This window comes from Talpa europaea (assembly GCF_964194135.1).
Source record: "Talpa europaea genome assembly, chromosome: 6".
Taxonomy (NCBI): Eukaryota; Metazoa; Chordata; class Mammalia; order Eulipotyphla; family Talpidae; genus Talpa; species Talpa europaea.
In genome coordinates this window covers 41,037,950-41,060,329 of record NC_140072.1, presented here as the reverse complement: position 1 = coordinate 41,060,329, position 22,380 = coordinate 41,037,950, and the positions used below count along the sequence as shown (strand labels likewise).

General features: G+C 52.3%; 1 protein-coding gene across 1 annotated transcript in view; it reads left to right on the top strand.

The window, feature by feature from the left end:
• The window catches only part of KCNIP3 (potassium voltage-gated channel interacting protein 3), a gene marked incomplete at both ends in the record, with an annotated part of 72,491 nt that overhangs the window by 13,230 nt on the left and 36,881 nt on the right, over positions 1 to 22,380 (top strand). The window contains 1 exon segment of the mRNA XM_084235197.1: positions 848 to 1,013. Coding sequence (XP_084091323.1) covers positions 848 to 1,013 — 166 coding nt within the window.

Genomic DNA, 22,380 nt, shown 5'->3' with positions numbered 1-22,380 from the left:
CCAGTTTTTCGTTCAGTCAGGTAAAGAAAGATCCAGATAGTGAAGAGAAGTGAGGAAGTCTGACTTTGCTGTGTGAGCCCGTTGTCTTGATCCCACTCTGGGCTTCAGTCAGGGGAAGGGTTTGGACTGTGATCGCCAAGGAACTGTCTAGCTATGACAACTAGGCCTGTGCATGCTCTGAGTGAGTCTGGACCCCCACCTCCTTCCTTCCAGGGACCCCCTCATGTGCCTCTGGAAACCCAGAGGCCCTGCCTCCAGCCAGGGGCTCCTTCAACAAGTTATCACCCCATAACCTGTGCTGATGAGGAACTATGGACACTGGGGCAGGCCTAACTCCCTCAGCCTTAGAAAGCTGGGGAGACTTCCTGGGAGAGGTGGCTTGCTGTCTGGATCTTAAAGCATGAGTAGGGCTCACTGGGCCAAGCAGGGGGGCCTGGGCAAAAAGCACAGAACTGTGGAAAGGAGCTGTGTTCACAGAGCAGGTTGGTCTGACTGGAGGGGAGGGTGTGTGGGCTGCACGAGGTGCACAGAGCCTTGAACACCACTCCCAGCTCACGCCCCACCTGGAACACTGTGGCTGCCTATGAAGTGACCTGGCCATGAAGTGACCAAGGCCTCTTGGAGGGAACATTCTGGTGAGATATGGGCAGGGGGTACCCATAATGGGGCAACAGAGTCCAGGGAATTCTCCAGCTGGCACTGGAGTTGCCTGGAATGCATCCCTGGAAGAAGAGCCCCTGAATGGGGGTGCGGATGCCATTGCTTGGGAGGTCGGGGCAGCCTGGGGACACTTTGAATGTCCCTTGTAAATCAAGACTCAAGGATGCTCTGCCTGTTTTTGCTGCAGGAGGTGATGAAGGTGTCAGATGGCAGCCTCCTGGGGGACCCTGGGCGCACCCCACTCAGCAAGAAGGAGGGTGTCAAGTGGCAGAGGCCACGGCTCACCCGCCAAGCCCTGATGCGGTGCTGCCTGGTCAAGTGGATCCTGTCTAGTGCTGCCCCCCAGGGATCAGGTAGGCCTGGAGAGGGCAGCAAGGTCTGGAGTGGGGGCTGGTTCTAACCTCTGTCCTGAGGCCTCTGCCTGCGTTGGTAGCTGTGTTTCCCGTTGACTCACACTCTTCCCCATTTGTGGAGTGCTCGGTGCCTGCTAGGCACTGAGCTCAAGACAGGACCCACACAGGCTGGAGATGGAGTGGTGACATACTGGGGTTTTCCCAGCTGGGAGGGGTCTGACATGCGGGGCTGGCTCTGCCCAATCCCACCTGCTTGGCAACCTTGGGCTGTTCACTCAGTTCTTTCCAGGTCCTCAGTGAGAAGGGGGGCTGTGCCCACCTCAGGGCACATTGGAAGATGGGCCATAATGTATCAGGGCCTGGTGAGGAGGCCTGGCCCCAGGCCCACCCTGGTCCTGCCCCCCACAGGTGCTGGATCATTCCCTCAGGTGATTCTCTGGGTGTTCTTGTGGGAACTGACAGACATGGCCACTCTGAATATGCTGACTGTGATATTTGGTGTTTGCCAAGTGTGACACAGCAGGTGATCACAGCCCTTGTCCTTTCACACCATATGCTCACACCTGTGCACACTGACTGCACACACCTGTGCAGCCACCACACACCCATCACACACAGGTGCACACCCATCACACACAGGTGCACATGCCATGTGCAGGTACACATGCCACACCTGCTGGGGTTCACATACCCACTTTTGTGTTTTCACACACAAGGTGTGTAGGTGAGTCTGCCTCTTTGACCTCAGGAAAAGGTGCAGACCTGGGCCCTGATAACTGCGTCTTGTTCATTGTCTCAGATGTTCTTTGTGTGGCTTCCGGGAGCCTCAGTCCTCTGGCTGGAGAATGGGCATAAGCACAGCCCCGGGCTCTGAGGCTTGGTGGGGTGGGGCATGGTGGGGACACCCCTGAGGGACTGGACAGGCAGCAGGCACAGTGACTGGCAGCCACCACCAGCGGGGGGTCTTGTGTGTGTATGTGGGGCAGTGGCTGCCACGGGCCAGTTTCCCTTCTCACCCACAACACCACTCCAGGCGCCCCCTGCACACCCCAGCCCTCCCTTCTGCTCCTGCCATGGCCCCTACATATCAGTGCTTGCTCCGTAACCCTGGGTGACATTTGTTCTCCACCCTCCCCTTCCCTGAATTGCCCTCCCACAGGAGCACTCATGCATGTGAATATATGTGTGGGGTTCATATGCTCTCAACTTTTGCGGGGGGTAGCTTTTGCAGGTAGCAGAAACGTTATGAAATCGCTAAAAGGGCGTGCAAAGCGCTCACCTGGGAAGCTGAGCCTTCAGGTGCTGCCCCTTCTGCAGCAGGGCGAGCAATCCAGTCTCCCACCAGGGTAGAAACTGAGATGGGAACCAGGCCCACCCCAGCCCTTGGCCTCTCTCCTGCTGGGCCCCATCTCCAGTTTCCAACTTTTTGGAGAAATAGCTGACAAGTGGTGGTGCTGCAGGTTGGGTTTGGAGTGTAGTGTGCCACCATCTTGCTGAGACCTTTGGCACAGCTGAGTGTGAGTAGACTTGGAGGAAAGCAAGGGGCGTGGCGTGTTCAAGGTCCCAATGAGACCCTCCTGACCCACCTTTATCTCAGGGTGGGTTCCTGGAGGCAGGAACCAGCTCACCCAGCTCCTATCAAGCTGCTAGCATGTGTTTCCTGAAGACTGTCACAGCCATGCCGAGGTGGGCGTGGGGGGAGGAGCAGGGCCCAAGTCTGGCATTCCCTGCATGGACATGCTCACCGGGTCCTGAAGGAATATGTGGGGTGGAAAAACAAGGTTCTTTAAGTTTTTCCCAGATCATTCTATTTTTCTAAAGAGTCGAGTGAAGCTCAGGGAGATCACATGATACAGCGACTCACAGGTCACTTGACCCAGCAAATCACAGGGATGTCAGGGATCAAGCAAGTGTTCCCATTGGGAGCTTCTTTCAAGTGCTCTGGGCAGGGTGTCCACCCTGCTGAGTGTCTGCCCACTCTGGGGGCCTCCAGGGTCTGCAGAGGCTGTAGCTACACTCACAGACTGAGGACATGTGACCCTCGAGCGCCCTTCCTCCTCATGGGCATAACTCCCAGGCCTGACTCCTCCGTCAAGCATACCCGCACGTGTCCCTTTAGGACGACGCTGCTGGTGTGGTCACACTGAAGTCTTTGTGTGTGTGAAATGCTAACCATGCCCAGACATGGCGCCTCTGCTCCTTCAGTCCTTCACGAGCTCTGGGTGCCAAGAACAATAGGTGCCATTCACATTGCTCAGCACGGAGTCCGGGCATGGTGTCCTGGGCAGCAGTGTGTATGGAAGGCAGGCGGGTGTCAGAGACACTACACCCTTGTTATCAGGATTTTTCCATTCAGCAGAGGCTGGCCAGAGAGAGGTATCTGGGGCAACCGGAGGAGAAGCCAGGGCCCAGGCCCAGTAAAAAGCAGTATCCCCCAGACTCGGGCAAGGAGGCACCTCAGCAAGGTACAGGCAGGATGGGGGATAGGAGTCCCAAGGGCCAGGCCTGGACCAGCTGCAGTCAGGCCTTGGTCACTCCTGGCTATGAAGGTAGAGTCTTGAGCAGTCAGCAGCAGTGGCCTCTAACATGGGTGTCCTCCCAGGAGGTGGGGAGCACTGGGCATGGGGTGGGGCCCACACCACACAGGAGGCACATGCATCCTTGGCTGAGAAGCAGGTGCCTCCCCAGCACTGGAAGGGCCCGTATCCAGTGATCCAGTGGCCAGTAGGACTTTGGCCTACTCTGTGTGGCCCCCCCACAGGGCACCTCTCCCTGGGCACGGTCAACCTACCACCACAGACCTACTTCCTGAGTCCAGTGTCCACAGGGGCTGTGAGGCAGGGTTTCTTCAATTGTAAAACTAGGATAATAATAACAAGCACAAAATAACCTGGGCACGGCAGCAGATAGTCCATACTGGCTGGTGGAAGCAGAGAGGCATTTGTTCAAGGCTGTTGGAAGTTCACAGAAACCCTGAAGTTGTGAGAGACTGTGACCTGGATGTGCCCACATCCTGGCTGGGTCTAGTGGGAATCCTGGGGCAACACCACACGCCTCTCTGCGACACCCTACAGCCATGACCCCTGCAAACGTACACACTGCCATCCTCTCCTCTGAAATGGAAACCCAAATTCTCATCAGTCACCATGTCCACCTCTGGGAGACACTCATTTCTCCTGAGGGTCTGTTGATTCCTTTGTCAATTCCATGTAAAATAAAGTCACCCCCACCACCAGCACCCTGGCCAAAAAAAAAAAAAAAAAAAGGCAATGCAAAATCATGGGGACAAAAATGTGAATTAACTTGCCTATAATAGATAAGGACATATAAATACATGCTAACAGAAGTGTAATGTGTCTGAAGCATGAAAATATGATTGACATGTTTCAAAATGAGATGCCAGGTCAGATGCAAAAATTCAAGGATTGATCTGAAATCTGGTGATTAAAGTATAGAAATTTGAGTGGTTGGAGTCTGAGGAGAAATTATTTGTGAAGAGGATTTTTCTGGAGAGAACATGTTGTCAGTCCAACCCTCCAAGCTAAGGGAAGGACATTTTAGTTACCGTTTTATTCCTGACAAAATACCTGCAAATGGAGTGATTTTAGACAAAAACCATTTTATTTTCTCTCAACTCTGTGAGTCAGGCATGTGGGCAGATGTCCCCTGGTTGGTTCTATACCACATAGTATCAGCTGTGATTATTCACTTGGTTTTGTTTAGCTGGTGAGGCCAGCTGGGCCTGGCTGGAAGGTTCCAGAAGACCCCACTCATGTCTGATGCCTCAGAACATGGCCTGCTCCACATGCTTGCTTGGCTCCTTCACACAGGGTGGCTGCAGGTACTCACACTTCTTTCAAGATGGCTGGCTCCCAAGAACCTGTTCCAATAAGGCCTGGGCTCCTGCACTAACACAAAATCACTCACATCCACCAGTGCAAGGAAGGTCTTTCATTGAACCCACACGCATTGTCAGTCCTCTGTGGCACATTGTTCAGGGACAGTACTTAGTGGCCTGGAATATATCCTGGTGGACATGCCCAGACAGGCTGTCTTGTCCACTAGGTCACTGAATATCTCCTCGCCCTTCCAGGCCCTTTGGAAGACATCCACAAGAGAACAGCATTCTCACACCTCCTAGTCCCCACTTCTTTCCTTCCTGACCCCTGAAATGTTTTGACTTGGCTGCACTCATGTATAACAGAAACCTCAAATGATGGTGGCTTCATTTACACAGAGGTGTGTTTGTCTCTGAGATGAGAAATCTGGGCTAGGTCGTGGCTGGCATGAATTTGGCAGCTTGTGGATGTCAGAGTCAAGGTCTCCGGTTCTCTGTCCTTTCCCTCACAGTTGCAAGGTGATTGCATTGGCTCCAGCCATAGTGGCTTCGTTCCAGGAAAGAGGGAGAGAAACAGGGTGGAAGGAGGAAGAGGTAGTGTCTATATGAGGAAAGCAATACTTTCACAGAAATCTCTGCAGGACTGATGCCTGTTTCCCTGGCCAGAACTGAGCCACCCTGATTGCAAGGAAAGTGATTGAAAGGATAGTAGCACATTTCTATCTATCTCCAACAAAATCAGGATTCTGTGGATGAAAAGGCAGGGGAGAGTGAATACCGAAATGGCCTTCTGTGCCACCCAGACCCAGCAGGTTTGTTTAATGATTGAATGTGCTGTGACCCAGATGGACCCTAGGAAACTGCCTGGCACACACTAAGTGCTCAATAATTGCAGGGGGCAAAGGGGTGGTCAGCAGTTCCTGCTCCAGTCATACCCATGGTTTACCTTTAGCCTCGTCATCAGAGGGACTGCTTCCCACCTCCTCATTCTCCACTCTATAGAGGTGCCAGGAGATCTGAGGGATGAGGTCAGTGAGCAGAGGTCAGAGGCCAAGAGACAGTCAAAGGCCAGGACTCTACCCCCACCCCCCCACCCCCCCACCGGCTGTGCCCTGGCCCCTGAACCTCCCAGGCAGGGGGCTGTAGGAGAAGGGCTGCTCCCTTTCTGGCTGCAGAGAAGCCCTGGAACTTGGGTGAGGCCCCTTTGCGGTGAGATCACACCTTCAGCCGAAAATCACACCAGTGGCACCTCCTCCATTGGTGCTGGGAGCACAGGCGCTATACCCTCCCCCAACCCTACCCCTCTCCCAGCCCAGGAAGCTGCAGGAGCACTGCTGCCTCCGGTAGTGTGAGCTCCAGGGTCCTCAGGAGCCAGAGCCAGGTGCAAGGAGAGGGGGTCAACCTGGGACTGGAGCAGGGGCAGCTGGAGGAGGCAGGCCCAGCTGCAGGGCTAGCGGGCGCTGGCCAGCCCTGGGGACTCTGTGCTGAGGGCAAGAGGCAGGCAGTCCTTGAGAAGGCAGGGGAGAGCAGGAGGCAAGGACAGAGAACAGAGGAGGGAAGGGACAGGCCAGAAGTCAATAAGAGAGGCCCTGGGAAAGACAGAACAGAAGGGAGAGAGTTCTAGAAGAGAGTCTTTGAAGTAAGGTTGGGGGGAGGCAGGCAGTGGAAGGACAGAGCAGGCTGAAGGTGGCCTGCTCTGTTCGCTGCTTGGCCAGTGCCAGGGTGGAGCCCGGGGCCTGGGGATCGGGCCTGGCCCAGGAATGGCAGGGCGCGGCGAGGGCCCTGGGCCGGCTCGGGGGCCTGCGCTGAGGCTGCAGGAGTGCCAGCATGGCTGCAAGAAGCACTTGGGTGACATCATCAGCTTCTTCTTCCGCTTCATCTCCGGTAACCTGGCTCGAGGTGAGGCTGACTGCGGTAGGATGGGGCACGAGGGTGCAGGAAAAGACAGGTGTGGGGGCTCAGGACTGTGTTTGCCTTGAATGGGGCAGTGGCCTGAGAGCAGGACTGGAAAGGATGCCAGTCTCGGAGCTCTGCCCTGTGGGCAGTGAGTGCCCAGCCAGGGGACCCCCACTCAAGGGCTTGGGGAGGGAGAGGAGGTGGGAGGTTTCCTCTCCAGGATGGACAGACCCAGGCCCAGCCCAGATGGGCTCTCAGGGCAGCCCACCCACTTGAGGCACGTTCATCCCATTGCCCTGGCCCCTTTCCCTACCCCCCTTCCTCCCCCGGGACCCTTAGCCTCCTCTATCAAAGACAGATGTGATGCTTGCCTTGAGGATTTTAAAATGAGCTCATGTGTGGTAAGGCCTGAGTAAAGAAAGTACTCAAAATCTATCAAAACCATCCAACCAACTTTCTGGCAGGGACACAGGGGTCTCCCTGGAGCCCACTCTCCAGCTCCACAGGAGCCCAGGTCCCAGCTCCACTGCCTCTTCTGTCCCCCGCACCTGGAGCAGGTGCTCAAAGATTGAGCGAGGCCAAGGCGAGGCCATGGGGGCCACGAGGCAGGTGCAGGGAGAGGGGCCTGTGTGTGGGGGCCTGAAGTCTCCTTGGCAGGATACCTGAGGAAGGGTTGGTGTTAGGAGCTTCAGCCCTGAGGGAGAGACCCCTGCAGGTTGGGGTGTGAGGCCCTTCCTTGAAGGGAAGTAGAAATCACATGATTTCCTAAAGAGATAGCAAATTCAATCCCTAAAACAAAGACGAGTCCGAGGAAGCATGCGGCATGTCAGCTTCTCAGCCAAAGCTAAAAGCTGCTCAGAGATGCCCAGGAGCAAGGGGCTGGGCTGTAACTGTCCCCCCCAACCACCACCCCCCCGCCCCTCCCTAGCCCCCCACCACCACCACCCCGCCCCTCCCTAGCCCCCCCACACACACAACAGACCCCTCTCTTGCCCCCATCCTGTTCTCTGCTCTGCCCCAAGTGACTAGCACAGAGCCTGGTACATGAACTACTAGTTAAATTAGCAAGTAACGTTTTAAAAGAAGAATGAAAACATTAAATTGAGCATATAATCAGTCACCTCAAAATCAGTCAGATAATTATGATTTAAAATACACAAAAGTGATCATAGGTCTCCAGGAATAAGAAGGCAGGATTCGGATATAAACGAGGCTGGCAAGGACCAGATGGCGGCGTGAGTCTAAAGCAGGGGTGCACCTTAGAGGCCTGGAGGGGGACCGTGCCAACTCTGCTGCAGGTCTTTGCAAAACAAAGGGAAATCCCTCTCTGCTCCAGATGCCTGCAGCCCTGCCCCCTCATTGCTGAGACTCCCCTTCCCTAAGCAGTCATTTCTTGGGTGTGGGGTAGAACTTTGGAGATGGTGGGCCCTGGGCTGCTTCTCTGTGAGGAGAGATACCTGTGCCCAGGGGCATCGGGAGGTGCGGGGGTCACCAAGACGCTGACTGTGACACTGCGAGCTGCTCCTTCTCCTCAGTGACTGCGAGCACCGCCCTGGGCCACACTGAGCCTCACTTCCTCATGGGGGAGATGTACCTACCAGCCTGCTCCACAGCAGCAGCGCGAGCCCTTGCTCATTGGTGCTTCAGTAAACAGAGCATTGCCCGTGGCTTCCTGCACCTTTTGGTAGCTTTGCACCTGCTCAGTCCGCTTGCAGGCTCAGGGCATGCCACTCCCTCCGCATGTCTCTGGCTCAACCTGTCTGGAGCTCCTTCCCTTAGGAGCTATTCTCCCTTCCCAAGAGACAAAGCCTCTCCCCTGGCGCATGCAGAGCAGCAGTGCAGAACCAAGATGGGGTCCTGAATCTGCCTCTCGGGGCTCGGGTCCCTCAGTCCCTCGGCTCGCCTTGGGCTTGCTGGTCTGCCTGTCTCCTGCTAGCTCTGGAGGGTGCTGGTTACGGGGTGCCGTGTGGTGGGGGATGGAAAGGAGAGCCCTGGGGGCGGGGAGCCAGGAGGCCCACAGCAGATTGTGTGTGAACTTGAGGCTGCGCGCAGCTGAGAAAGATGTGGGCAGCTGTGAAAACCCAACTCAATGTATGGAACGGGATGGAGGATACAAGGTTCCCGGTCACCTCTGTCCCTTCTGTCTGAGCTGTGGAATCGCTTTCCCCTGCTTTGGATGAAATTTGAGGGGATCCTGGCTCCTTCTTTCAGGTGTTAGGTATGTTGGGAATCTTTCCTGATCCTATCAGAGCTCCCGATTTGTTCATTTCGGGACCCCGCTCCCCCTGACTAGTCTCAGGCCTGAGGCGGAGGAAGCCGGCACGTGGGCAGGGCCTGGTGTCTCCACTTTGCCAAGGCCACGCCAGTGCCCCCTCCTGTCTCTGCCCCTGGTGCCCCGAGCCTCTTCTCCCAGTTGTGAGCCTCTCCCTCTCCAAATCTTTTTGGGGGAAAATCTGGAGGTGAATTCCCCCAGCTCTCTTCCACAGGGTCGAAGGGAGCTCTGCAGAAAATGACTGTCTCCTTGACTGTCGCTGGATGGGTGTTCCTGTGCCCCCTGCTGCTGCTTCTGGACAGTGTAGCCATAGCCACAGTCCCAGTCTCCACAGGTGTGGGTCAGATCCACTGACCCTGCTTCCCCCAAACTCCAGGGACACATCCAGATCCCACAGGCTTCCCAGGAGCCCCCACAATTGGACGGAGGACTTAAGCTCTCTGGGCAAAGGGAGTAGACACCCCAGTTCACTGACCATCCTTTCCTAAGACATTCCCTTCCTCCTTCTCTCCCACCAGCCCCGCTCTGACCTGTGGCGGGGTGAGGAGGGGTGAGAGCCAGTCGGCTGCCCACCCCTTGCTGTGACCTGCATCGTGGCTCATGGCTACTCTGCACCTTTGTCCCAGCTGAACAGGGCAAGTCCCATTTAACACCCGGAAACAAGATCCCCGTCAAGACAGGGGAGAGGGCTGTCACCTGGGCCGCTGATCCCACCCTACAGTAGGTGCCCAGGCTGGGAGGTCCAGGGTCAAGGCAGGCGGCCAGGAAGGCGGGGGCAGAGGCAGGGAAGCGGGCCCCGCTCTCGGGCTAGGGCAGCAGAGACCCGCGGTTAGCGACCAAGTTGGACACCGCCAGCTGGAATTGTCAAAGCTTCGTTCTCGACGTGTTAAAAATATCACTCTCCCACAAATAGACAGTGAGTGTGTGTCAAGGTTCTTTTGAAGTTCTTAATGAGAACAGCAGCAGAATGACAAAGCTGATTCAAAAGAGAAAGAAACGGGGATTTTTAAAGAGGGTGGAAATCAAAGGAGCATCAAGATGTCACTGCTTAACTAGATATCAAACGAAGAAAGATCCAGGGCAGTGAAACCACCACCCACGGGGTTATCTTCTCTGCCAGCGAGAAAAGGAAATCATCGCATCTCATCAGTTTTACAGGCTGTAAAACGTCTGGGCCCCAATCAATGGTGCTGCTTGGTTCTGCTCCCCTGGAGAGTCAGATTGCCCCAGCAGGGCCTGAGAGGTCACGCGGGGCTCTTTGGACCTCCCACAATTTTAAGTAGAACATCGTCTTTGTCACTTAGAGCTGCTTAAAGGTAAACCGAGGCACATTAAACATTTCAAGAGTTTCTTTGAGCAAACATTAGTTCAACTCAAGCAGGGGCGAGCTGAAAGGGGTTAGGAGCCGAGGGCAAGGTTTTTCTAGAGAAACTGCAGGAACAAAGAGAGGGAATTATTTGACTGACCAACGCTTAAGCAGGCAGCCCCAAACCAAAGATGGTTAGGAACCCTCCCGCGACAGGAGCTAGGGGAGGGGTTTTATTGAGAGCAAGTGCAAGCAAGGCAAGGAAATTATTTCACTGTCACAGCTTAAGCAAGCTGCCTTATTTGGGCAAGCCTCGCTGGCTATTTGTGATCTCTTGTTCTGAAGTTTCGTTTTCTCTGATTCGAGTGTGCTGACTCTGACTTAGGTTTGGGTTCGCTTGTGCCAGCCACCGAGGTGCGAGAGCCACCTCAGTGCAATGGCCTCCTTGTTTAAATACTTGGAGAAAGCGGCATGAAGAACATGGCTTCTAACCTCTGTGAGCCTCCGTTTCCACATCTGAAATGGTCACAAGAATAATGAGGCATTAGGAAGGATGCTCTTAGATGCACACGAAAATCTCTATACCTGCGGGATGGTCTTTCTCCTTTTTATTTTGTTACTGTGGCGGCTCCTATATTGGCTTGCTCTGTACTGCTGTGTGACTTTGGCCAATACACCTGGTCACTCAGAGACCCATTGATTCCTCATTCACTGGATGGGTATCATAGAGGGTGGTTTTGAGGATTATACCAGTCTGTAACGTGGCAGTCCTACTCTCTTGTAACTTCAGTGGCAGGGCTGGGAATAACAAGGACTTGCTGTGTGACTCTGAGCTGGGGTTTCCCCCTTCCTGGACCTCAGTTTCTTATCTGTGAGATTAGAGCTAGAGGTGGCAATTTCTCCCCTTTCCTTTACCCAGTACAGTGATCTGGAATTTGGGGATGCATTTGTGGCTCTTGGACCCCTGGAGTGGGCCTGCTTTCAGGGCCACTGCCCACTCCTTCCTCTCACTTGCTGGTCTTTCCAAGTCCCAAGAGACCCTGTGCCCTTCCAAGGCTCAGAGTGGCTCCCAAACCTCTCCCCAAGGCCTTGCTAATGAGGGGAAGTTCATGAAAAGCTACCATGAGCAGTTTGATGCTCCTCCTTAGCTTTATCAGGGGTGGGTTCAGTAGATAGGATGGGGGTTCTCCAGACAGACAAATATAGTGGGCTGCTGAGACCCCCAACCCCTGCTGTGGTCTCTGCCCATTACCTGCCTCCAAATGGGCAAATCAGAAAGGGTAGATGGGGATGAAATTAGGGTGAGCAGGAAGGGCTCAATGGGCATTGACTGGAAAGGTGGACAGGGGAGGCCCCCGAAAGGTGTTTGGGAGCCACCTAACCAGACACTGGGGTCCCTTGGCCCCACTGCCACTTTCCTGTGCCAGAACCCACCCAAAACTGGTGTGTGTGTGAATGGGGGGTGTCCCTGCTGCTGCGGGATCCAAATTCCTGCATTCTAGCGTGGAAGGGGATTGGGAGTTATGTGAAGAGGTAGGGAAAGAAAATAGGAATAGTTTCCAGATGCTCTGAGATGGGAGGACATGTCTTTGTGCCATGCTTGGGGCTGCTCAGAATGCTGGTTGTGAAGCTATCAGGGCTCCCAGGCAGACACAGGCTGGGCAATCCTGATGCCCATTATCCTGTCTACCAGTCCCTTGCCACCTCCCTCCAGCCTTGCAGCCGCCAAAGGTCTTTCTTGACAGGCATTCCCTCATCTTCCCACCAGGGGGCAGCAGGACCCAACATGTCTGCTACCGTGGACCATTTTAAGCTTTAATCACCAGTACTGCGTTTTCTGACAAGAACCCGCCTCCCACCCCTCTGTGTCTTCATACGTTTAAGGCCTAGGGACACAGGGACCTGGCATTCCTGGCCTGCCACCTCTTTTCCAGGACACATCCTGGTTTCTATGCCCTAAGTTAAGCCTAGAACAGGCTGAACCCCAGCCACTGCTTTCCTCCCATGGAATGTTTGCACCAGTCACTAGGGCCCCAAGTACCTTGGGGTGGCAGTGGGTGGGGATATTTGAGGACCTCCCACCTGTCCTGGGGTTCCAAGTGCCCTGTACCCTCTGAAAGGGATGGGAGAAGAGGCAAGGGCTGGGTGCAGTTTATCCTTGTCCCCTCAAGGATGGGACAGTAATGAAATGGGGAGTAATGATAAAAGAATTTTGCTCTTTGGGCTGCTGCAAGGACACAGCGCTTAGCCCAAGAGTGTCCAGCAAGCAGTAAGTATACAGTGAGTTTTGGCTTCTGGCTTAAGGCCTAGCCTCAGAATGACTCCACACTAGGCATCTCATACCTCAGGGCTCCTCTTGAGTATATTGCATTTCTGAGACTTAAGTTGATCCCGTATTTTAACAAAGCAGGGGTCTGGGCTAAGACCAGACCCCCAGGCCTCTGCTCCCAGATGGGCCTCCACCTGCTGAGTCCTGGCAGGGCCACCAGGATTTCTGTTTGCTGAGTCCACCACCCTGGGCCTTGCTCAGGGAAACCCAGATGTGCTGAAGTGGGTACCATTCTACAGCCCACTCTACAGATGAGCCCTGAGGCCCAAAGAGGGTAAGCAGCCTGCCCGAGATGCCCAGCTAGGATGATCGAGCTGGATCTAGTTCATTTCCCTAAGGGACCCTGTGCCGTGGGCCCCTCTCCACTGCTGTCACATAGGCTTCCAGGGAGTGTGTGTGTGCCGAGAAGGGACTGAAGACGCACCCCTCAGATTAGCCCGATGGGGGTCTGGTAGGCATAAATCCCTGTGTTAAGTATGTGACTGGCGCACACATTCACAATTAAGTTGAGTAAATATTTACAGCCATTATGGCAATTGATCGCCTTCGATCCTGCACAGGGCTGTGAGAGGCCTGCTTACTCATGCTTTCTTAAAAACAGCCTCTTCTCTCGCTCTTCTTTAATAATTCAGCTCCTAATTGTCTCCAAACACAAATCCAAAAATGCCAACTCAGGGGCTTTGTCCCCACTCTGGTCCTCTTCTCTTCCTCCCTGGAGGGTGCTCACCCTTTTTCTGCTGCAGACCCTGGCCTCTTATGACTTCCCCAAGGGGGCTCAGGCCTGGCAGTGCCAATGGACCTGCTGCCACTGTGGTGAAGAAAAAGCCTGGAGTAATTGAGTTGTTGGGGTGCAGGGGGCAGGGAAACAGGAGCAGGAAAGACCCGGCTGCCCCCCAGGAATTCCTGCAGCACTGGATGGGGAAGGGAGGGCTGAGGTAAGAGGATACGTTGAGGTGTCAGAGAAGTCAACCTGAAAGTGTCCCTGGTCTGGCCTCAGGCCAGAAACTGCTCCTGCCATGGTCAGGGGCTGGATTTGGGGGTGGGACCAAAGCAACTGTGAAGGCTGTTCCAGCACCAGGTTCCAGTGTTGGGCTTGGGCTGTTGGTACTCTCTGGCGCCCTCTGGGGGCCATCCCTGTACAGGAAGGAATTCCCGGGGCTGTGCTGTGTCCCAGCTCTGCCCATGTGGCAGGGCTGCTCTAAACTGCGGGTCCTTTTTCCTCAAGGCCAGCCAGGATGAAACAGGGGGGTAGGGAAGAGTCACCTGAGCCCCCAAGCATCTGACCAATGGCATCCTCATGGTCACCAGGCCTGGCAGACACCATGGCCAAGACAAGAGGGGAACCAGTGTTTGGTGGCCCATCTTGGGCAAGCAGCTGGGGGACCACCAGGCCAGGGCTCCCATCCCTGTGAGGTCGCTGGACTAGCACTTGTCCCCCATAAACTACTGGGATTCACCTGCCTCCAGTCAGCAGAGAGCAGAGAGAGCACCCAGTTGTGCATTCACTGGACAGATTGTGGGGCCTGCCTCCAGGCATTGGCCTGGGTCATAGAGACACAGCGGGGAACTAGACAGATCAAAATTCCTCTAGAGTTTACAGGCTATAAAATGAAATTGATAACTAAAGTATGTATTTTGAAGGAGCAGGGTTACAGAAATTATATAGGATGGGGAAGGGATTGGAGGCCCCATGGAAGGGCTTGGAAGGAGCATGACATTCGAATAGAGGCCTGAGGTGAGAGTAGAGACAAATGGGAAGCTTTCCAGGCAGGCAGATGCGGGGCAAGGGCCAAAGCCCAGAGGTGGGGTGAGCTGGGGTGGCTGGGGAACAGTATGTGGGCAGGATAATCAAGAGGTCACGGGGTGGGAGCAGGTGGAGAAGATGCTGCAGACCCTGTGTAGCGCCAGCAAGGCCCAGGATAGGTTCTTTATGATCAGGGCAGAAGGATAAAGAAGGCCCTGGAGACTTCGGTGGCTTTTCAGGCTTTTATTGAGCTTTTTACACCATTTGTAGTGGGGCAACAGTGGGGCTGGGGGGCCAGGAGGCTGGCAGGCCTCCTAGCCCCCAGCGAGTCTTTACTCTTTCTGGGCTCTCTAGCGTTCTCTCGTGGCCTCTGCTTCTCCTTTGCTGCTCTGCTGGTTCTGCTCTCATTCTTTGCTGCCACTGCTGCTGTTGCTGTTTCCATTCTCATTCTACTGGCATCCCCGTGACGTCACCCTAATAAGCCCTGTCTCAGCCCAAGTGTGGGTGGACCCACCTACACATGCCCACACTCTTCTCCAGGTGTCCGCCATCAGGCATGCATGCAGGACCACAGGGATCTATCCTTAATGTAAATGGCAGGAGGGTGGAAAATCCTGATAATTTTCCATTTACCCTACACCCTGGCTTTGAGCTGAGCAGTGCCTCTGCACTGAGTTGACCCTCCTCCTGCTGCTGGATGGAGAATAAGCTCAGAGGCTCTTGCTGTCACCAGGTAGCACAGTCTCGGGTAGGGTGGAGTGAGCAGGCAGCTTCAGAGGTATTTTGGAGAAGTTGAAAGTATTTGTCATACTCTATAGGAGAAAGAGATGATAGCAGAAAGATCAATGCTTTCTTCTGTCTGGAGATCCTATCTGTTATTTACTGTTGTGGGAAAATATGGGGCAGGCCATGCATGGTGGTGGTGGTAGCCCAGCTGTAGTAGGTTAAGTTTGAGCTGCCTAAAGACACCTAGTGCAGGTATTGAAGAGATAGCTGCCAGCTGGGACATGAGGGCAGTTGCTACTAGTGGAGAGGGAAAATTGGGAGCACTGGCATGTGGCCAGGATTTAAAGCCAAAAGACTGGACAGAATAAGTCCTGTGCTGTGCCAGGACACACACTGACAGTTCAGGTCTTGGCTTCTGTACCCATCCCTTGAACTTGGCCCTTGATGTCTGCAGAAGGGTTCTATTGTTTATTCTATTCAGGAAAAGCACTTACTTTCCAGAAAGCGACCTTCAATATGTTCTAACCATTGGTTGGGATGCAGGGCTCCCAGATTTTCACATGCTTATTGATTCAGAGGTGAGCACCTGGTCTGACTAGAGATCCCTTTCTAGATTTTTTGACAGTAAGTGGCCCCACATCTGGAGCAGAGAAATTCACACGCAGTCCTGATGGTATCTAGTAGCCAAGTATTAAACCACATGGAAAAAGCATTTGGGGAAAGTGAGGCTGGCGTGCAGAGTCAGAATGTGAAGTGGACAGGACATGATTTGAGCCCACGCTTCTGGTCATCCCTGACTCCCCTTTTCTTCCTATAGTTTGGTGCAAGCGTTGATGAATCCCTTTGTCTGACCAAGTGCAATTAAGGGAGCTAATCCACATCTTGGTCATCAGACCAAGAGAAGAAGCATGGACAGGGAGTCTGGGGTGACTCAGAACATAAGGAAATGATTCTCCTAAACCCCATGTAGAGGGCCTGGAACTGGGCCTATGGTGGACATGAGACAACAAGTGATTACAGATGCCAGGGCCAGACACAGCACCCGATGGGAGAACCTGTTAGTGTTCTGACTCAACTCTATGTCTACTGTTTTGAAATATATGTGTACAGGGGCTCATTTGGATTCCTGATGGAGGTTTGACTCTCTCCTTTCTCCACTAAGCATCTCATGTTTGGGCCGTGAATTCAGGGAAACCCTGAATAATAATAACCCATTATATATGGGTTAGGATCATTTAACAGCCACTAGAGTGATTTTGGAGTTCATGGCTCCAAAAGTTCATGGCTAGTTCGTGGCTACCAGACACCATCAGTTCATGGCTCCACCCTCCTTTCCCATTTCATTCTGGTGCAGGCCTCTACAAACCCCCTTGTTTGTAGTAGCTCCCCACCTAGAGATAAAACACTGCTCGTGGCAGGGGAGCAGGATTGAGATGGGCATCTCTGCCCAGGGCCCAGCACCCATGGGCTCAGCAAGTGTCACCTTCCTGAGTCTTTCTTGCACACCTCCTGAGGGAGAAGGACCTCCTGCTGGGCCTTCAATTGTGTTAGGTAAAGAAGACGAAGACAGCACAGTGTGTATCTGCTGCCAGCTCCCAGGAAGGACAGAATAGATGGGGTTCCTTCAGTGAACCAGAAACTATGAGGAATTCCTCCTGAAGGCAGGGGTGGATGGGATCACTCCAAAGGAGGAGCCAGAGTTGGTGGGTAGCACTGAGAGCAGAGGAGGTATGGAGGTAGGAACATCTGGATGAGAGACTGCCCACCACTGTCTTTGCATGGAGCTGCCCATACTAGACCAGAGCTAAATAGAGGCACCTAGATCCAAGAGGCAGAGTATGCCCCGGGTGACTGGCAGTGCCCAAGAAGCACAGGGATCCTGGTCCCAGAGGTCATCATGGATACATCCCACCCACCACCCACCCCATCCTGCCTTACCCAGATCCCCCTGTACTTTACAAGAAGATGTGGATGCTGCCTGAGAGCCCCCCAATATTTGAGGAAAACAAGCATTATCAAAGAGAAGCATTAAGCACAGTGAAATAAGGAAGGAATAACAAAAGAATTACTAAGGCAAAAGAAAAAGCATAGACTAAAATCAGTATGGCTAATATTCTCAGAGATCCTAAGTACAGAATAGAATATGTATAATTAATATTCTCAGTGATCCAAGAGGACATTATATGGATACAAAAGAGTCAACAATCTTGGAAGAGAAACTTTGATTGCTTAAATGCAGACAATTTCACAGATGGATTGAAGAGTAGAATAATTCCTCTAAAAGGCAAATTAATGAATTTGACTCTGTAGCCTCGAATTTCTATCAAGTTATAGATACCAAAAGATAAAGAGATGAAAATATCAAAAAGAATTAAGACTCAGGAAGGAGAGTTCTGCAGTTTCAACTTTCATCTGAAAGGACTTCCAGAAAAGGTATTAAGATAATAGGATGCAGGAAACACACATTAATAGAAAAACTATAAGTGTGTTGTCATTTAACCTTCCCATCTCTGCAGTGAGACAGCCACACTCTTACAGGAGAAAAGCCAGGGAGAAGGGGCTTTTCCAGGGTCCCACAGCTACTGGGGGCATCTTGCTTCCCAGTCTACCTGAGTCCAGAGCTGGGGTGACTCTCAGACATGCTGCCTAGAAACTTATACCTTAGGTTAGTGCTTCTCCACGTGTGCGCTGGGGGAGTGATATATTATGTGAAGAGGAGCCTGAGGTCAAATACACTTAAGAAGTCCTGGTCAGGTGAGGCTAAGGGAATTCACACACATGTGACACTTTGGAGGCAGCCTTGTAGAGCACTGATGGCTTTGGGATCAGTCAGACCAGGGTTCTCAACCCTTCCCTGCCACTTCTTTCTTTTTGTGATGTTTGGAGACTTTTTGCCCCTTCTGGGCCCCAACTGTCTCATCTGTTAAACAAGAGTCATAATTCCATCCCATTCCAGGTTTTAGGGGCCAAAAAGATGAGAAGACGCAGAACTGGCTTGTAAGACTGTAGGAATGTGGAACATCCAGCCTCACGAGTTCTCACTAACTCCTCTGTGTGATGGGCAACTATTCAGACAGCTTTTCATACATGATTTAGAAATCTGGGCTCCAGGATCTGTGCTTGTAGTAAATGTGTGCACAATGGGAAGAGATGGGAGGCTCAGTTCAGGGAAGCCCGGGGCAGTGCCTTGGCCAGTCCTGGACCTGGGCGCTGGGCCCTTGGGTGGTCTGTGTGCATGTGTGTTGGGGGTGGGAGGCGACGTGAGCTCCTCCTACCCCTCAAGCTGCTGCCAGTTCAGGCAAGGTGAGGGCCGAGGGAGAGGCCCTGGCCAAGGAGCTGAGAGTCCCAGGCTCTGGTCTCCACAAAGCTATCCTGTAGCTTCACAGTCTCTGGTGAGGCCTCTTCTGTCTCCTTTGGGAACTGGGAGTCAGGAGGAAATCCCTGCAGCCCTTCCCGCCCGTCATCTGGTCGGGCTGCTGCACGTTCCCTCACCCTTAGAGAAAGCCCTGTCTGGTCTCCTAGCTTGGCCTCCGGGGCCCTGCCTGGCCAGCCTCCCTACTTTGCTCACTATGGCCCACTATCCTGGCTCACCTTCAGACCCCTACCCCTGCTCATGTCTTGTCACACTCATCTGCCCTGGAGCTATGTCGCCTCCTGCCTCCGTCCCAAGTCCTCCTCACTACTTGGCCTTCAAAGCTCAGAAACACACATGCTCCTGCTGGGAAACCCACTCTGGGCCTTGAGTTTGGGATGGAATGTATTTCTCCCATATATTCTTTGCCATGCCGTTATAACTGTTCCATTGTCTGCCTCCTTCTCTAGAATGCAGGCTCGAGGAGGGCAGTGGCCATGCCTGCCACTTTTAAGCCTGTATCTGCCAAGCACAGAGAAGACTCAGTAAAATGTGTTTTGAATGAAATGGGAAAACGAGCTTAGGACTCTTTTAACTCTGAAGTATTATGTCTCCCCAGAGTGAGGGAAGTTTCAACATCCACTTTTCCTCCTGTGGGTCTAGCGAATAGACCCCCTGGACTTCTACACCTCAATGATGATGACCTCACAGTACCTGCCCTTGGCCAATCTAGCCCTCGGAGATGGGGCAATGCTTGGGTGTTTCCAAGAAACCTCTCTAGAGCACATGCTAGAGTTGAACCCCTTTGCTTCTGGAGAGTGGAATGTGCAGCAGTTGTGAAGGCAGACATTAGTGTGGGGGTTGTGAGGACTAAATGATGGCATGCAGGTGAATGCCTAGGACCAGGCCTGGCCCATAGTCAGCACACAGTCAGTGAAGCTGCTACTATTCTGATAGTATTCTGATAGTATTCCTGGCCCTTGTTTTACTGAACTCAGAAAGAAGAATGGATTGACTGAGGCCTCCCAGCTTAAGGGAGGTAAAAGTGGGTCCCAGTCTGGACCTCCAACTCCCAGTGCAAGTCTCTGGCTTCTCCCCTACTATTTTCCATCTCAGATCCCAAGGTTTGCACTGCCAAGACATTCTTCTGCATCAGTTGACAAAGAGCATCTGTAATAAGCATACCTCCCTGAGCTGCCAGAGGCCACTGCAGAAGTTGAGATACCCGCCCCAGGCATTCCAAATGGAAATTCCCCAAGACACCCTTAGGCCCTGGGCTTGAGTTCAAACAAATAAATGCTTAGATCCAGATGTATTCCCAGATCAGCTGCAAGGATGTGACCTCAGAGCACTTAGCATCAGGGTCATAAAACATGAGGATGGCTGACCCCTGTGACTGGGGTGAACACCAGGGGAACAAGCACACTCTGAGTTTGACCATGGGTGCTCCCTGTGTACCTTTCGTGTTCAGGGCCTCAGCCTAGATTCATTGGGAACTGAAGTAACACAGCTTTTGTGAAGATGTACATGTCCCTCAATGTACAGGATGGGTGTACTGATTCTCATGACAGCAACAGAAGGGGGTGGGTCAGGGGTTCAGAATGTGTTCCCCACTTTTCAGATGAGGAAACTGAGGCCTGAAGCTCAGAGAGGCGAGAAGCAACATATCAATAGCTTAGGTCACACAGCCTTGGATATCCTGACTCAACACAGAGAGCTAGGAACACCAAGTTCAGCCAAGAAACATAAATTTATCCAAAGAAACTCACAAACCAACATGGTGGACATTGTCTAAAAACAAAGGGTCTGAAGTGAAGTTTCTGAAGAGTGACAGCTGGGCTTGTCTAGTCCTGTCAGCCTGGAGCTGCTTGACTTCTCTGACTGGAGCTGGGAAAGGGTTAATATATATATATATATGAGAGGAGACACTCAGTCCTCCAAGTGAAAGAGGGAATGGGAATTTTCCATGAAAAGGAACCAAGGAGTAGGATGAGGGGATCCAAGGACAAGGGACCCTCAAACATCCCTCTTTTCATCACCTGTTTAATATTTCTACATTCTTATAAGCCCCTGGTACAGCAGATAGGAATCTGGATATGTCTTGTGTGGGGATGGGGCCATGAAGAAAGACCTGTCCTCTTGGCCAAGGGGGGAATCAAACAGATCACTGGGCGATCAGAAGTCAAAAGAGAGTTTTCCCATAAGTAGGCACAACGTGTCCGCTACCACCGTAACACTTAGACATATGTCCACATGGCCAAGCAGTGCAGTCCTCTCATGCCTTCCAAGTCTTTCCTAACCATGGGAACCAGAACTTCTTAGGGAGCATGAACTCCCTTTCCTGGCCCTGATTCTGGCCCAAGAGGCTGAGAGATCCCATGATTCTGGTGGTGGACAAGGGCTTATTCCCAAAAGCTGGTTCTTTTTTTTTTTTAAGATTCATTTATTCATGCATACAAAACTGGGGTACAGGTCAGAGGTGCAGGGGGTGAGAGGATTCACCAGAGACACTGAAATACACTGCTGAGGGGGACAGCGGGTGAGACAGGAGAGGTCTGCTGCGCCATGAGGGTTGCTCCCTGGCCAGGGATAGAACTGGTGCTGCGGTGGCTGCGGATAGCCACCGCAGCTGTCCTTAGCCCCTTGCACCACCAGGGAGGCCCCAAAAGCTGGTTCTGACATGAGAAACTTCATCTCTTTTGCATTTCTTGTGGGATGTGTCTACCAATGGAAAATTCCCTCAGTTTTTGTTTAACTCAGAGTATTTTGGTTTACTCTTCATGTTTTGAGACGCTTTTGCTGGGCATTATAGTTTGGCTAGTTATTTCTTTTTGAGCACTTTAAAAAATGTTATTCTTTGTATTCTGCCTTCTATTGTTTTTGTCACAAGGTCTTTAATCATTTGTATTATTATTTCCTGGAATATCTTTTTTTCCTGTGAATGTCTTTCAGGTTTTCTGTTTATCTTGGTTTTCAACTGTTTGACTAGGTGCCTAGTTGTGGTGGTCTTTGTCTTTGTTCTGCCTGGATTTTGTTGGGCTTATTGAAACTGTGGTCTGATATCTTTCATTGGCTTTCAAGTTCTAATTCTGTCTCTCTATCTCTCCTCTTCTTCTGGCACTCCAGTTATACATTTGTTAGCCCTTTTTACTTTGTTCCACATCTTCCTTGTGCCACCAGGGAGGCTCCTTCTTGTAATTTCTTATAATTTTTCATTGACTACTGGGCCAAGCACATGTGCAGATGGTATCAGCTGCTTTTGTTTGTCACCTATGTTGACCGAGTTGGAGGTAGTGAGAAACAGATATGAGTTTCAATTTGTTCTCATTTTCTCTCAGTTTTTGCCCAGTCTTTCTTCTTATTTTCTGGTCCTGTTGACCTTCAGGGACATATAGAAGTAACAGTCTTTCATAGACTTCCTCCCCCATTCCCACAATGTGGAAGATTCCATTTTCATAAAAAGCCCTTATTCTATATCACCCATAGTGGTTCTGCTTCCTTGCTCAAAACCTAACAAGAACAACATCTCATCTTTTCATTCATTTTGCACACTTCTTTTTCTATATTTAAAAACATTAATTTAAAGATGAAATTAATATGTAGATCATTTGGTGTCATTCAGTTCTCCTAAACAAGGATCACTGGCCTTTTTTTTTTAAAAAAAAAAAAGATTTATTTATTTATACAAGAACCAGGGTACAGGTCAGATGTGAGGGAGGGTGAGAGGATTCACCAGAGACAGAGCGGGGAACAGAACAGGCAGACCAACCAAAATACACTGCTGAGGGGAGCAGCGGGCAAGACAGGAGAGGTCTGCTGCGCCCTGTGGGCATCTCTGCGGCTGGCGGAGATCGCATCGGCACTGTGGAGGCTGCCAACAGCTTCACAGCGCTGCACTCAAGCA